The sequence below is a fragment of the Uloborus diversus genome, unplaced genomic scaffold, assembly GCF_026930045.1.
Source record: "Uloborus diversus isolate 005 unplaced genomic scaffold, Udiv.v.3.1 scaffold_957, whole genome shotgun sequence".
Classification (NCBI taxonomy): Eukaryota; Metazoa; Arthropoda; class Arachnida; order Araneae; family Uloboridae; genus Uloborus; species Uloborus diversus.
The window spans coordinates 30,924-45,041 of record NW_026559184.1 but is presented as its reverse complement, the minus strand read 5'-3'; the positions used below and the strand labels follow the sequence as shown (position 1 = coordinate 45,041).

General features: G+C 33.5%; 1 protein-coding gene across 1 annotated transcript in view; it reads right to left on the bottom strand.

Annotated features, from left to right (window-relative positions):
* Positions 1-10: 10 nt before the first annotated feature.
* LOC129234054 (uncharacterized) overlaps positions 11-14,118 on the bottom strand; it is a 38,570-nt gene continuing 24,462 nt past the window's right edge. The window contains exons 6-8 of the mRNA XM_054867954.1: positions 7,704-7,912; positions 63-182; positions 11-16 (exon numbers count right to left, since the gene is read on the bottom strand). Of these exons, the coding sequence (XP_054723929.1) occupies positions 11-16; positions 63-182; positions 7,704-7,912 (335 nt within the window). The remainder of the gene's footprint in view (positions 17-62; positions 183-7,703; positions 7,913-14,118) is intronic.

The window sequence follows — 14,118 nt, the reverse complement described above, 5'->3', positions numbered from 1 at the left end:
TTCACGGAAATCATATCTTGATATTTACATGAAAGTTGCAGTTTTGGAAATTCAAAATAAACATTCTTCCATAATTTTTCCAGTTTTGGACTTCTTGAATGTTTTATGGAACCAAACATATTTGCAGCTGATTCAGCAGAACTTGTATACAAATTATTGAAGTCACTACAAACTGAAGACAACTGTAAGAAAAAACAAAACAAAATTTATGATTAGTTGCACACATTTTAAAGCAAACATGAAGGGATGGCTGAATAAATTCAAGGAAAAAAAATCACTTTACATTAATTTATAAATCAGTTGTTCCCCTGATGAGCTATAGAGTATCAAATCCTCCAAAACAGAAAGTTAGAATGAAAACTGACCAGCAAAAACAAATTTGGTCAAAATTAATCCCATTTCAAAAAAAAAAGTGGGGGTAGGGGGTGGGCCTTATTCTAAATCGCCTTTGAGTTATTGATTTTCTAACAATATTTCCTACTAATAAAACTAAATTTTGAAGGGTTTGAATTAGAATATTGAAATGCAACATATTAGTCAATTACTTTTAATTGCACACTGGAGTTCAAATTAAGAGAATTTGTACATTTTATTGGATTCAATAGGGAAAAAATGGAAGGAAATGCAGAAGTAAAGCCATAAAACAAAAATGGAAAATTTGCATCTCAAATGTGTCTTATGTCTGCATATGGGTTGGTTTGGTTGTGGAACAGAATTTAAGGGTGAACAGTGCTATTTAAAAAAAAACATGTCCTTTTTATTAGAGAGAGGGAGCCTGTTTATAGTGCCCATTTTGTGTTTTATGCCCCAAAAAATAAGTTTTGGTTTAAAATTTATGTCTTTAAGTTTCAATGCTAAACTATTTTTAGACTGCAGTGACATTTTAGAAAAATATGTCCTTTTCTTCAAAGTGCCCAGTTTATGCATATTGCATGCCTTTTTAAAAAATTTAAATTGCAGTGCCCTGCTCTTTCTGAAAATCTAGCAAAACTCAAGATTTCAACTTATCAATTCACCACCTAATTTTACAAAACCCATTTTTAACAAATTTAATCTTTGTTATAAAAAAACATTTTACAAACAAATATTTCCTATTTTGCAAACAGTGAAATACTACGTATGTAACACTATCTTGAAATTCTAGTGTATCAGATGACCCCTGTACTCTATAGAATGCTAACAGTATTTCTTTACATGAAGGTGTTTTTAAATATTCCTCTGGCAGTGGTTTACAATCAGTAGGGCTCGCTTCCCTCAGGCATAGAACTATTGTAAGGAGGGCATGCAGCTGCTAAACTAAAAATAGACAAATCGATGTGTGTTCATAAGAATCAGCGAAATTTCTTCGCTTAACATTCGGGTTTAAGCATCCATGCTGAGAACTTTGATACATTTTCATCCACACCAGTTTGAGAAAATTTGCTTTAGAAGCAAGACCATCCAGTTGCATTGATATGTCACTAATATTGTATAATTTGTTAAATGTGGTAAAACTATCAATGCTCATGTGCATTTATAGTGTAATAACTTGTAGTGTATGAACCTTTTAGTTCATAAAAACTATTTTATATAAAATATTGTATTGTTTTTCTCTAACCCATTAACTAACTTATAACTACAGGTAGCATAAACTTAGATCATTACACATGGGTGCAGCAGGGGAGCAGGGAGACGGAACTACCCTTTGGATGAAAAAATTCCATAACTTTATAAAAAACATTTCATGACAGTACTGTTTAATATAAACACCCCCCCCCCTATCCCTAATGACTTTCCAAGATCTCCATGACCCATACGAACCCTGTCCAACTTTAGGCGCCAAATTTAATGCCAAAGTTTTTGGTCCCATTGAAGCTTTCCTTTCCCGACTCCTAGTGATTAAGACCCATGATTGGTCTGAAGGTTAAATTTGTAAAAGTACAGTCAGACCCCGATTTAACAAACCTCTATTTAACGAATTTTTCTTTCTCCCAGACTAAAATGAAGGCAAAAATCCCTATTATCGAATAATAAACCCAGAAATAACAAATTATTTTAACAGTCGAAATTTTTTTTTTTTTTTTGAAAATTTGCGTAAGGAAATATTGGATTGTTTACATCCACATGTTACATCCATATTGTCCTAAGCAGAAAAAAGACTTTTCTCGGAATCAGCCATTTTTGAAGGGCGAGGGCATAACCAACAAATAGTGATTCTGATGCAGAAAGCAATAGTAAAACTTCCATTAGAACTGTTATCTTTTCAAATGCTTTACATGGCCTGGAAACCAGGATTCGTGATTTGTATTTAAAAAAAAAGTCGGATTTTTTTATTTTCATTAAATTTATAATTATTTATCACATTATATTTATAAACATAATATATTTCATAGAGTAGATGAATCTATCCAGCTAACTTTTCAAACTAAGATAAGTTCTCTAACTATTCAATACATTTTTAAGATTTATAAATATGTTATAATACTTTGATAAGAAATGATTTTGTTTTATGCTTTGCTTAAAAATATGGTTTCCATCATCATGTACGTTTTATTGTAGAAGAATATATCAAGCAATTACTTTTCTTAATTATATCAGTGATAGTGTATGAGAAAAAACTGAAAATTTTTATTTGGTTCTATACTGAATTGAACTGTAATTTTGGAGTAAAAGCAATATTGCAAGAAGTAAAATCTGCTGCACACACATCAAGAGGGATCTATGTAGTTTTACCTGTTGAAGTTAAGATTGTATAATGCAGTGTAACTAAATTTAGAGCAACACATTCCAAAAATGCAAAATCAAGTTATAAAAATAAAATTACCTGATTTTAATTAAGGATTATGATTAGAAAAATCACTTGATTCAAATCAATGATTTAAAAAAACTCAATTGATTTAAATCAACAAATCTTGCTGGAAACTAAAAACACATCTCATGCAGCAGGTTGCAAAGACACAGTATTTTCTTCACTCCAAATAGTTGAAAAAGAACTATTTATAGTCAAATATCAAGAAAAATTGTCAAACATTTTTTCTAAGTAATTTAAATTTTCAAATTAAGTGGTAAGTTGTGGAATACTGAATCAAGGGCGCCCATATAGGGGGCAAGGGGGGCTCAAGCCCCCCCTTAGAAATTAGAATTTCATTGCTTTTAGTAATTTTTTCTTTGCAAAAATGAATAAAAATTTCTTTTCCAGCCATTAATGAATACGTTATTAAAAATGTCACGTTTTAATATCCCTAATCTGTACTGAAATCAGTTTCCATGGGGAAAATATTCTGCTAAACCAGTGCTTCTCAACCTTTTTCACTTTGCGGCACACTTAAGAAATTTCTTGATCAACGGGGCGCACTGAACTTAATTTTGCAATGGTAATATAGAAATGTTTTCATCATTCACTGGTAAAAAGATGGAGGGGGGGGGGGACTTTTTTCCATACAAATAAAACGATTATAACAAACGTAATATATTTAAATTTATTGAGAAAACAGGAATATTTCGAATGTATTAAGGTTGATAATGAACAACAAAACTATAGCTATTTATAAAAAATTATGCTTCATATGTTTCAAAGCATTTCTGTCAAACTTGTCATTAAAGTGCATACTGCAGTTAAACCATTTATCAAATAATGTTTCAAGAAAGAAGCAAGCAAGAAATTAAAACCAAGTACCTAAATTTCGTTTGACGCTAATTTTTGCAAAGACGTTTGATGTTCGGTTCTATGCTGGAAAGCGCTACACGAAGTTCTTGATCCAGGCTCTTTAGAGATGATCTATTACTGTTTTTTTTTATAAGTGCAAGGGCTGAGTTCGCAAAGACATGAAGTTGAAAATGGTAGCAGCACATCAATAGCAAGACAAGAGATAGTGGGATGCTCATTTTTAACCAGCAACCAAAATTTGTCCAGAGGCACTTAAGTTTAAGAGTATGGTGGCTCTTGAGGTCCATAAATTCTTCTCGCGGCTTCAAAGAAAGGTCTTTAACTGATGCATCCGCAGATGAAGAGAATGGATCGCGAATCCAGTCACACTTTGTCCCATGTAGTGATGTGCCGGATCGTTTAGGATACGGATCATTAGTGTCAAGATCCGCGGATACAGATACGGATCTCTTACCCTATTCAATTATCCAAGTGTAAAATTTATTACGGAAGGTATTCCCGTCAGAATAATGGCAGTTTCTTCAAAAAATGTCAACTGCGGCAGAAATATAATCAAGACTATAATTTACTCTTTAAAGAAATCTCCGTTAAAATTGAAGGAGAGTTGGAAGGAATGGGTCATTGCATTAATGCTTAGATGGAATGTGAAAAATTATTTTTAGCTTACTCGGTAGATGTAGGATACAGGAGTAAGAGTGTAAAGCTACTACTGGAAAGGCTAGAAATAAATTTTCGAATTTAATTTCAGCATAAATGCAGCGCAGACCCATTCCACCGAACTTCTCCGACCGACGAAATACAGAGCCGGGAACACCTTTACAAACAGTAAATAGAGAATTTAGTCTCACTTTTTTTTAAAGAATGCAGAGAAAAACAAAAATAAAGAATAACAAAAACCCCAAATCAATAACAAAAACTAATATTAAATTAAAAATTAAAAAAACATAACATGTCCCAGAGTGCCGACCTCATATTAAGATGAATTTCGCGGGTCAGAACACACATTTGTTAACAAATATGATTTGACAGCAGGTAAAAATTTTAAATCATTGAGTTTTTTCTCTTTATCTTCCGACTATGAAATCGCTACTAATCACGCGTATAAAGGATTAGAATTGCATTTAAAATTTACTTAACAAGATTATAGCTCCTACTGTACATAAGTTGGAAGTTTCAAATAAATATCAAACGCAGAAAACTTTGTTCTTTCAATTAGGGACAATATTTTTAACGTACGGATGAGTTTTTAGCACCGTATTTCTGAAAAACGTTAAGTCGGTTTTAATTAATATCCCCGGTAATTAAAGTTCTACAAAAATGAGGCCAAGCTAAGAACACTTTCGATCAAATCACCTTTAGAACAAAGATGAACTATCAAAATCGGTTCATCTGTTTAGGAGCTACGATGCCACAAAAAGACACACTGATACACACTTATAAAACTTATTTCCCTTTCCTTTTTGCAAGGGGGGGGGGGGAGATAAAAATTGTCTTCTGAAATGATACCTAATAATTTAAATAGGGAATAAAATCTAATTCAAACGGAATTTTAGAGTCTTTTATTCAAATATTTAAAAATTTTTAGAATAGAAATGATTCGTTTAAGATCCGTCAAAAAAGTAACGGATACGGATACAGATCTTTATTTTCCCTCGGATATCCGTGGATACGGATACGTGGAACATCACTAGTTCCATGTTACTATTCTTAAAATAGTGCTTAAACATGTCCTGAAGTATGACTAAATGTTCTGCCACAACAATCAGCAGCTTTTCTTCCATGCCATTTTCTTCACATACCATGTTGACAGTCCGTTTGAACATGTCCAATGTGCCACAAACTACTTCTCTCCACAGATGAATTTTTGATTTGAACCCGTTTGGCTTGTCCATACATGTAACCCAAATTCTCTACTTGTCTTTGCATTTTCTGATTCAATTCGTTAAGGTTTTCTAAAACGTCTCAGCCATGTACGCTAGTTTTCCCAGTCAATATCTGTCTTGTACCTCGTCTCTCAGTTCAAAAATTCTTGATAGTATCTCACCCAGTGAAAGCTAGCGAAACTCTATACGAAGAAGTAGGGAGTGGTGATCCGCCCCCATTTCTTCACAAAGTACAGAGAAAAGACAAGAATTACATAGCCTCGATTTTATGAAATTCACAATTTTAACGACTTCAGCCAAAGCTGACAGTGTATGGTTTTAATTTCTTTTTTACTAAGGCTCAGAGCCGAGCTGTAAGAAACTATGATAAAAGGAAATTAGTATCGGAAGTGGAAAAGAGGAAAACAAAAGCTAAAGCTGGGGATCAAATTCCTGGGGGAGGGGACGATACTCCCATTTGCGAAAGATTTAGAAAAAATTCTGTACAGTTGATTTTGTCGAAATGAAATCTGTTTTCAAAATCTGAAAGTAATAGGATCACAAGAAGTTTAAAAGAGGTGGGGCAGCAAATCCCTCCTCTCCCCTTGTCGGGTATGTCTTATTGCACATGATCGACAGGGTGAATTGAGAAGATAAAGAATGATACAAACGCTATTCGGTCATAACTTTAAAATAAAATACGTCAGGGCTCTTTCTTTTTACGTAACTATGAAAAGACCGCGGCACACCGGGTTCCTTATTGCGGCACACCGGTTGCGAAGCCCTGTGCTAAACCATGGGGAAAATTTTTGAGCTCCCCCTTAAAATTTTGCATATGGACACCCTTGTATTGAATAAAAAGTACCGTATTTTCCTGTGTATTATCCGCGGGCGGCCTATAATCCGCAGGTCCGAAAATCGGCCTGAAGAAAAAAAGCTTTGCATAATCCGCGGATAATACGATGTAGAAATATCAAGTTTGAATTTAACATACCATTTGAGCAACTAAACTAAAAACATGAAAAAGTAATTACTTTGGAGGCATAATCAAAATTAATCTGAAATATAATCTAAAATATAATGATTTCTTCTTGAAATCTTGATTATAGTACACTAATTACTTGAAAAACAAAGAGTCAAGACAAAGGAGCAAACGGTCTAATCTTGTGCAAATGCCTACCTATTTTACTGTAATCTTGCTTATTTTACAAGACTTGAATTGCCAAGAGGAACATTCAAGCAACGTAAAATAACCAACATACAGGCAGGCAGCGAAGAAGAGCATGCATGCTTCGTAAAATAAACAACACTCAGTTGGCGTACGGTCTCAATCGGTGAATCCTACTGTAAAAATATTGAAGTTCAATGCGTAGGTGTTAAGGGGGAAAACAAATCACAGATAATCCACACCTCATAAACTTTGCCTTTTTTAGCAGATAATCCGCGGATTATACGCAGGAAAACACGGTACTTTCTAATTATGGATATTTTTGCGCGGTTGCTTATTAGGGATTTTAGATATGGTATGTGCATTAAAAAAATTTTTTTTTTCAACCCCAGATATTACGAATAACTCCGATTTAACGTATAGAAGATTCGGTCCCAGTGAATTCGTTAAATCGGAGTCTGACTGTAATTTTAAGTAGTAAAATCCCAGGAGTAATGGGACGGACATGGTATCATAAATGGGTGACAGCAACTTAAGAGTTTTCTTGAAAAATTTGAAGCTGAAAATGAAGTGACAAATTCAGTGATAAACATACAAGTGCCCATGAAACCATGTTTTTATTCTCTTGTTAATCTTGTTGTCTCAGTTATTGATCTAATAGAATCTAATCAACTAGTAGTAGTATTAAATGTTTAAATCTGCTGAAAATATATAAAGATCTAGAGAGAAAAAAATACTATGAGCATAACCAGAAGTTAGTTTTAAATATACAGGAAACCCAAATGAACTTTTACCTTTCTACCACAAGCAAAGCCCTGCAGGTACAACTAGTTTCAAATAAAATGAAAAGATAAGCTTTAAACCAGTTATAACCAGACAACATGTTTTCGTTTGTACTGTTTTTTATTTCTGTATTGGCTGAAATACTGTTCAGTTACTAGTATTAAATTACACGAACTCACAATTGAGCGATTTTTAAATATTTGCAAAACCCAAATGTTTTATAAGGTCCTTCAATTATTTGTACCTTTTCTATAGTTTCTGTACACTGTATCTCCTTTTCCCAGCAAGAATTTTTCAGTTCATCAAAAACTAGTTCTTTTTGTTCGTAATTCTCATGCAGCTCCTGTTTCAGGGTAGTAAAATGCTGCTGTTGCTTTCTTCCGTCAAAGCCCTGAGCATCATAGACTGCAAGCTTCTGAGAAATTTCATTCTTTAATTTCTCCAATTCACATTCTGTAAATATAATTTACAAGTAAGAATTAAGAGTAGTATAATACATTATTGTTCTAGAGATTAAAATGTGCATTTAGGATGTATAACTGTTACACGATGTGACATTTCAGAGTTCCTAGTGCCAAACACATGGATGAATTACTTGTTTGTGCAGACTCATGCATTGTTTGCAGAGCCAATGTGACACATTGGCTCTGCAGACAATGCATAAATCTTGATTAAATAATTGATACAGTGGCTGCCATTTATATGAATCACGTTTGTTCTAAACAGTTTTGATTCCATAAAGCAGCAGATTCCAATAAAGTGGCTGATTCAATAAAGCTGGATTTCGTTCTGTTTTTGATGATTTGATTCATTTAAGCAGTTAATTCAATATACCACCGATTCATTTAACTGGCTTCTACTGTAACAGTAAGTACAAAATACACTGCGGCACAAAGGAAATAAGTCTTTTATTGAAGAAACAGTCCTTTGTAATTCCAAAAAGAGTGCCTGCAATTTTTATCAAAAACTACTGTTAAATAATGTCAGATTTATAAGAGAGTAATAACAATGGCAGCTTGAACTGCTCACAATTCAATCTGCAAAAACTATTCTGCGCTGATTCGACTTGATTAAAAATTACATATAAAACTACAGTATAATTTCGACTTAAAGATACCTGATTTAACGATTTCCTCAATTTAATGATACATTTCACTTGTCCAGAATTGACTGTATTGAATGTCTATGCTCCTAGTCAAGGTTAAGGTTATTCTGTATATAATATGTGTTAATACCTAATGTGACATTAAATATACAATATGTCATGAAAAATGAAGCGCATATCAATGGTGAGGTTACACATTATTAAAGACTAGTTGCGTCACCTGGCTTTGCACGGTCTACCTTGAAAATAAAAGTTACATCAAGTAACACGTGTTCAACAATCACGCTTGAACAACAACAAAAAAAACTATAATTTTGCGGCAGATTCCGGAAAAATAACCTAAAAGGAAACATTTTAAATCCCCTGATTACAGGAAAAGCCTCAAAACAAAACCCATAATTTCATGTGTTCATATTCAAGTAAAAAAAAAAGCAACAGATCTTTCTTCTCAACAATTTTCTTCACGCTACAAATTTCAATAAAAGCATTGTTACGTAAAGTTGAGAGGAAGCACTGAATAAAATTTTAAACGAAGGAAAGCCTTCGAAATACAGGGATTTTTATGTCGAAATCTAAGTATCATAAATAATAGTTTTGAATTGATATCTCCAATAATTATTATCGGAGCATTATGTTAAATAGCCAAACATAAAGAAGGAAAATTACTAATCCATCGATACACTGGTTCGATGGTCAGTTTACTGGCGTTTGGAAGAAGTAATCCGGACATACAAACATAGATACATATTCTCAGTTTTTAATTATAAAAGATAGTTGGTTCGTCAGAACAAATGAGCTGGGCTCAGCCCAATTCTAAAGTTAACTTAAGCTTTGTAGCTTCAAATAGCTCTCGGGCTAGGGATGGCTCAGGCTAATAGTCATTAGTCAATTTATACACAAATACCAAGTAAATGAAGACATATACAGAAAAAATTATAATGTGGTACCTGATGGTGAAAAGTTTCTTTTAATGGCTAGGTTGCTACTGATAAGGAGGGTGAGAGTTTGAGAAATCATATCTATCACTTTAATCTCCTACTTTCTCACACATCTTGCTATTTTGAATATTAATTTAATAAACATAATAACTGAAATATTAATCTGGGTGCCAAGTTCTGTAAATTAAATTACATTAATGTTTTAAAAATATATTAAAATGTTTTAATTTATATTTGCGCATTATGAAATTTTTAAAAAAGAGTAGAAACGGAAAATAAATGAACACTTATAATGCATTTATTCATAGCTGCTATAATCATATGCTACCAAGGGCGCCCATATGCAAAGTTTTAATTGGGGGCTCAGATATTTTCCCCACGGTTTAGCAGGATATTTTCCTCATAGAAACCGATTTCAGTACAGATTAGAGTTATTAAAATTTGACATTTTTAATAACTTCTTCATTAACTGCTGGAGGAGAAATGTTTTTACATTTTAGCAAAGAAAAAAGTACTAAAAGCAAGGTAGTTCTAATTTCAAAGGGGTGGGGGGCTTGAGCCCCCACTTGCCCCCCCCCCCCCATATGAGTGCCCTTGCATGCCACTATAGTTCATTTAAAATCTCAAGAGGACTGTCAGAATAATTACTATAATAAACTCATTGGACTTGAACAATAATTTGATTGGCCCCACCCCCTCCATAGTTTTAAAAGTATTCAATGTCAGAAAATTAGCACTTGAACCCAAATAATCTTGTTTTCTGAAGCAGAAGATCAGTGTCCCCCCCCCTTCTTTTTTGTAAAAAAAAAAAAAGAGTGGGAGCAATAAAGAACTATTTGAAAAAATATGTTGAATACTATGTTTGAAATAAATGAATACATAAATAATTATGATTAGAAAAGCTTGATTTCTTCAAATTGAAAACAAAGAGTAAAAAACAAGTTCAATTACCGAACATTAAAAGTCCAGGTCAGGATAATTTAGAAGAGATAAAATGGAGGGAGTAAAGACTTGTGAAGGAAAGATCCCAAGTCACATGACAGATTTTAATAAAAAGCATTGGGAAAAAATCAGGTTTCATTAGCTAGTTTCACGCAAACCGTACCAACCATTCATTGTTTTTGAGTCACGTGGCTTAAGCTCTTAACAGAAGCTTTTGCTCAGCCAATGCTCCCGTTTAGCCAATGCTTAGACTTGCTCCCTCCATTCTAATTACTGCTCTAAGGTCGAGATCGAATCGTAAATTCGTTTCTCCAGTCAGGGTCGTCCCAAGGGCTGACCGCGCCCAGGGTTGAAGGTTTCCTGGCTCCCCCCTCCCCTATACACACAGAAAAATCTAGTTATAACATCAGCGCATAATACATACTTCAATTTTTTACACATTGATGAACAGAATAATCAGAGGGGTATGCATAATGCAAATTAAAATTAAAACACAAGCCATGAATCTGCTTCTAATATTTGTAAAACATTAATGAACCAAAAACTTTTTGAAAAATGAAAATCTTAAAAATCTAAATATTTATCTTGTAAAATGTTATCCGACTAGATAAAAAACAAACAATCAAAACTGAATTGATTATTCATATTGATCAAGCTAAGAGCACGAATAAATAACTTGCTGATTGTAAATAGAAAATGTATTTATCGAAGTAAATTACATAACATTAAATTTCGATCTGGACTTATCCAATGATTCTTTTCAAGAGTTTTTTGATTTTACTTGTACCAACTTAGTACCAGCTTTCAAATATATTATAAACAAAGATGTTATTCTTTTGCATCAAATATTTGCATCAATAATTTAGGGGAGAAGCCCACAAACACTCAACAACATCGAAAATCGCTCAGAATTACGTTTTTGGAGCTTTTATTTCGAAAAATCACTAGCCCTAATATTACAAAATATGGACTTGAAAATTGGGTTTTAAGACTTATGTTTAAGAAAATATTCGTGCAAGGGTCCCCATACACCTTTCTTTAATATCACAAGCAATGTGTTTTTTAAACAACACTTGCAAAAAACTACTAAATTTGGGTTTTTGAAACTAAAAGTTTCAAAATTTTGACCGGATAGCTTTTGACCACTTTTCCTATCCGATCAAAAAAAAAAAAAATTTTTTTGTTTTTCCAATATGCCCCCTTAAAACTTTATGGTTATTTTTTATGGTTACGTCACTGCATGCAGAGGCAGAATTCAAGCTTAAATGAAAACTAGACAAAGGAGACGTGCCTTTTACTTGATTCTAAATAGTTATATTCTCAGAAAGTATCTGCTTCAATGATACAAAGGAAACGAATGTTTTGGAGACTTAACACTAGAATTACAGCGATTATTTATACCTAGAAATACGGTGGGAGTCATTTCGACACCTGAGAAGAAATTTGCATAGTTCCCTACATAATGTTAAATATTTGCAAAAATTAGTTTATAATTATCATATTTATAATAATTGCAGTTTATTTAAAAAATATAGAGATTTTCAGTGTACATAATGAAACATTTAAAAAAAAAAGTTTAAAACACCCTTTAAAAAAAAAAAACTGCTGTTTCAGTTGCATTTTAGAACGGCAAAGGTTTCCTTTTATGTACAAAAACATTATAAATGCTTCTAATTCTTAAAATGATATGTTCTAAAGAAAAACTTCAATGTTCAAAAAGACATTTTTGAGTTTCTGCTCTGTTTCAGCTTCAGTAAATTTGCAGTTTTTTTTCCGCAAAAAGGTCAAAATGATACCTACCTGCAATTTTAGTTGTCACCCTTTAAATTGGGGTTAAAAGAATTACAATTTTCTTGCAAACTTTCTATTGTTACACAGCACAATGATTTAGGAAAATTCAAGGAAGGATTAAGCTTTTCATGAAAATACAGGAGCAGTTAACAAAAAAAAGTTTGGAGTCAAAATGGCCCCTCCCGTAATTCTAGTGTTAAGAGAGGAATCTTTTCATGTCCTAGGACAAAATAGAGAATCATTGCAATGATTCTGTATTTTGTGTGTCTATGACTGTATCTATGATACACCAATTGAGGGGGCGCCTTGCGGCGCCCATAATTTTATATATGGGGCATTTTATACCACTGCATTTTGTTGGGCTTAAAAGCCTTTATTCAGTATCTTGGAGCGCTTTTAATTTAATTACAAATGTTAAAGTATTTTTTTTGAAACTTACCTCCGATATGTTTTTGCCACTCCGCGTCCTGTGTCTCAGCGGCGGATAACTGTAATTGATTCGGGCATGATCGTGCAACATCGGAATCATCCTATGACGTAACACCCGATGGTTGAGATGTTTTTGGCTACTTTGAGCCGAAAAAACCATAGACTAATAATAAGAGTAGACCGAGCTATGGCAACCCTTTTGCTGCTCATAAACCAAACCATGTGACTGGTGGATATCCTAGCAACAGCGGGCGTTGATCGTAGCAGACGATCAACGCCCGCGAGAAATAAAATAAATAGAATTGGATGGAACACGGAAGAATGATCTTTTGTGGAGTCCGATTTGTAAATTTGTTATTCTAAGTTGTAAATATTTTGTTAATATAGCGAGTTTTTCGGTTAGATAGTATTGTGCATTTTCTTTATTCAATTACAATAACTCTCTAAGCAATTAAAGATGCAAGCGCCCAAAAAAGAATTGGCAAATGGTAAGATTTTTACCTACAATTTCAATTTCAGGTACCGATTAGTACATTTTTGCGTTAACGCAAAACGTTTACGCCATTACGTTTACGCCAACGCTGACGTAGCAGTTCCGAATGAAATAAAAGTTACTGAAAACTGTGATCAAAAACTAATTACTAATGTGAAAATAATGCGTATTTAAAAGAAAAACAGTTCAATCATCTCTGCACCTGGGAAAAAAATTATAATAAAAACACATTACGTCTTAAAATACATGTCGAGTGCCAAACTATAGATAATCCTGCCATCTAGCAACCATGCTGCCAAAGTTTTCGCCAAGCCTTCCACCAGTCACATGTTGTATCCATGAACCAATTTTTTCATCAGCAAGTCCGGGAAAGCTCTGTCTACTCTTATTATTAGTCTATGGAAAAAACGAATAGAAAGATTGTTAAATCACTCAATCAGGAATAGTTGAGATGTATATCTCCAATGCAAAGTAGGGTGTGTCATGGGATGACGTATCGCAGTCATAGAACGTATAAATAGATTGATCGAAATATTTTCAGTGCTCACTTTATTGTTTGTGTTTACTCCCCATTGGCATCTTGCCATTTTTGTTGACCAATCAGGGATTGGTCTTTGAAGGTTTGGCAACCGTGCTAGTTTGTTGATGGAAGTTGCGGCGTGCTCGAGCCGTTGTTGATGCAACGTTTTTGAATTCAAGCAGGGCTTGAGATAAGTTTTATTCAGTGTTAATTGTTTAAAAATGTTCTAAATTACTCCTTTTTGTGGAGGGAAAATGTCACCATTGCTGAAGATGTTCGTGGGAGATTATCAAAAGATGTAGCTCATTGCAACTAGGCCTAATACTTAAACTTGGCCTATACCTGGATTGACTTACCGGTGCTCCTATGGTGGTATGGAACTGTCATCAGTTTGAAATCATCGATGTCCTTCAGAGTGACCTTCATGATTGGATTTCCTAG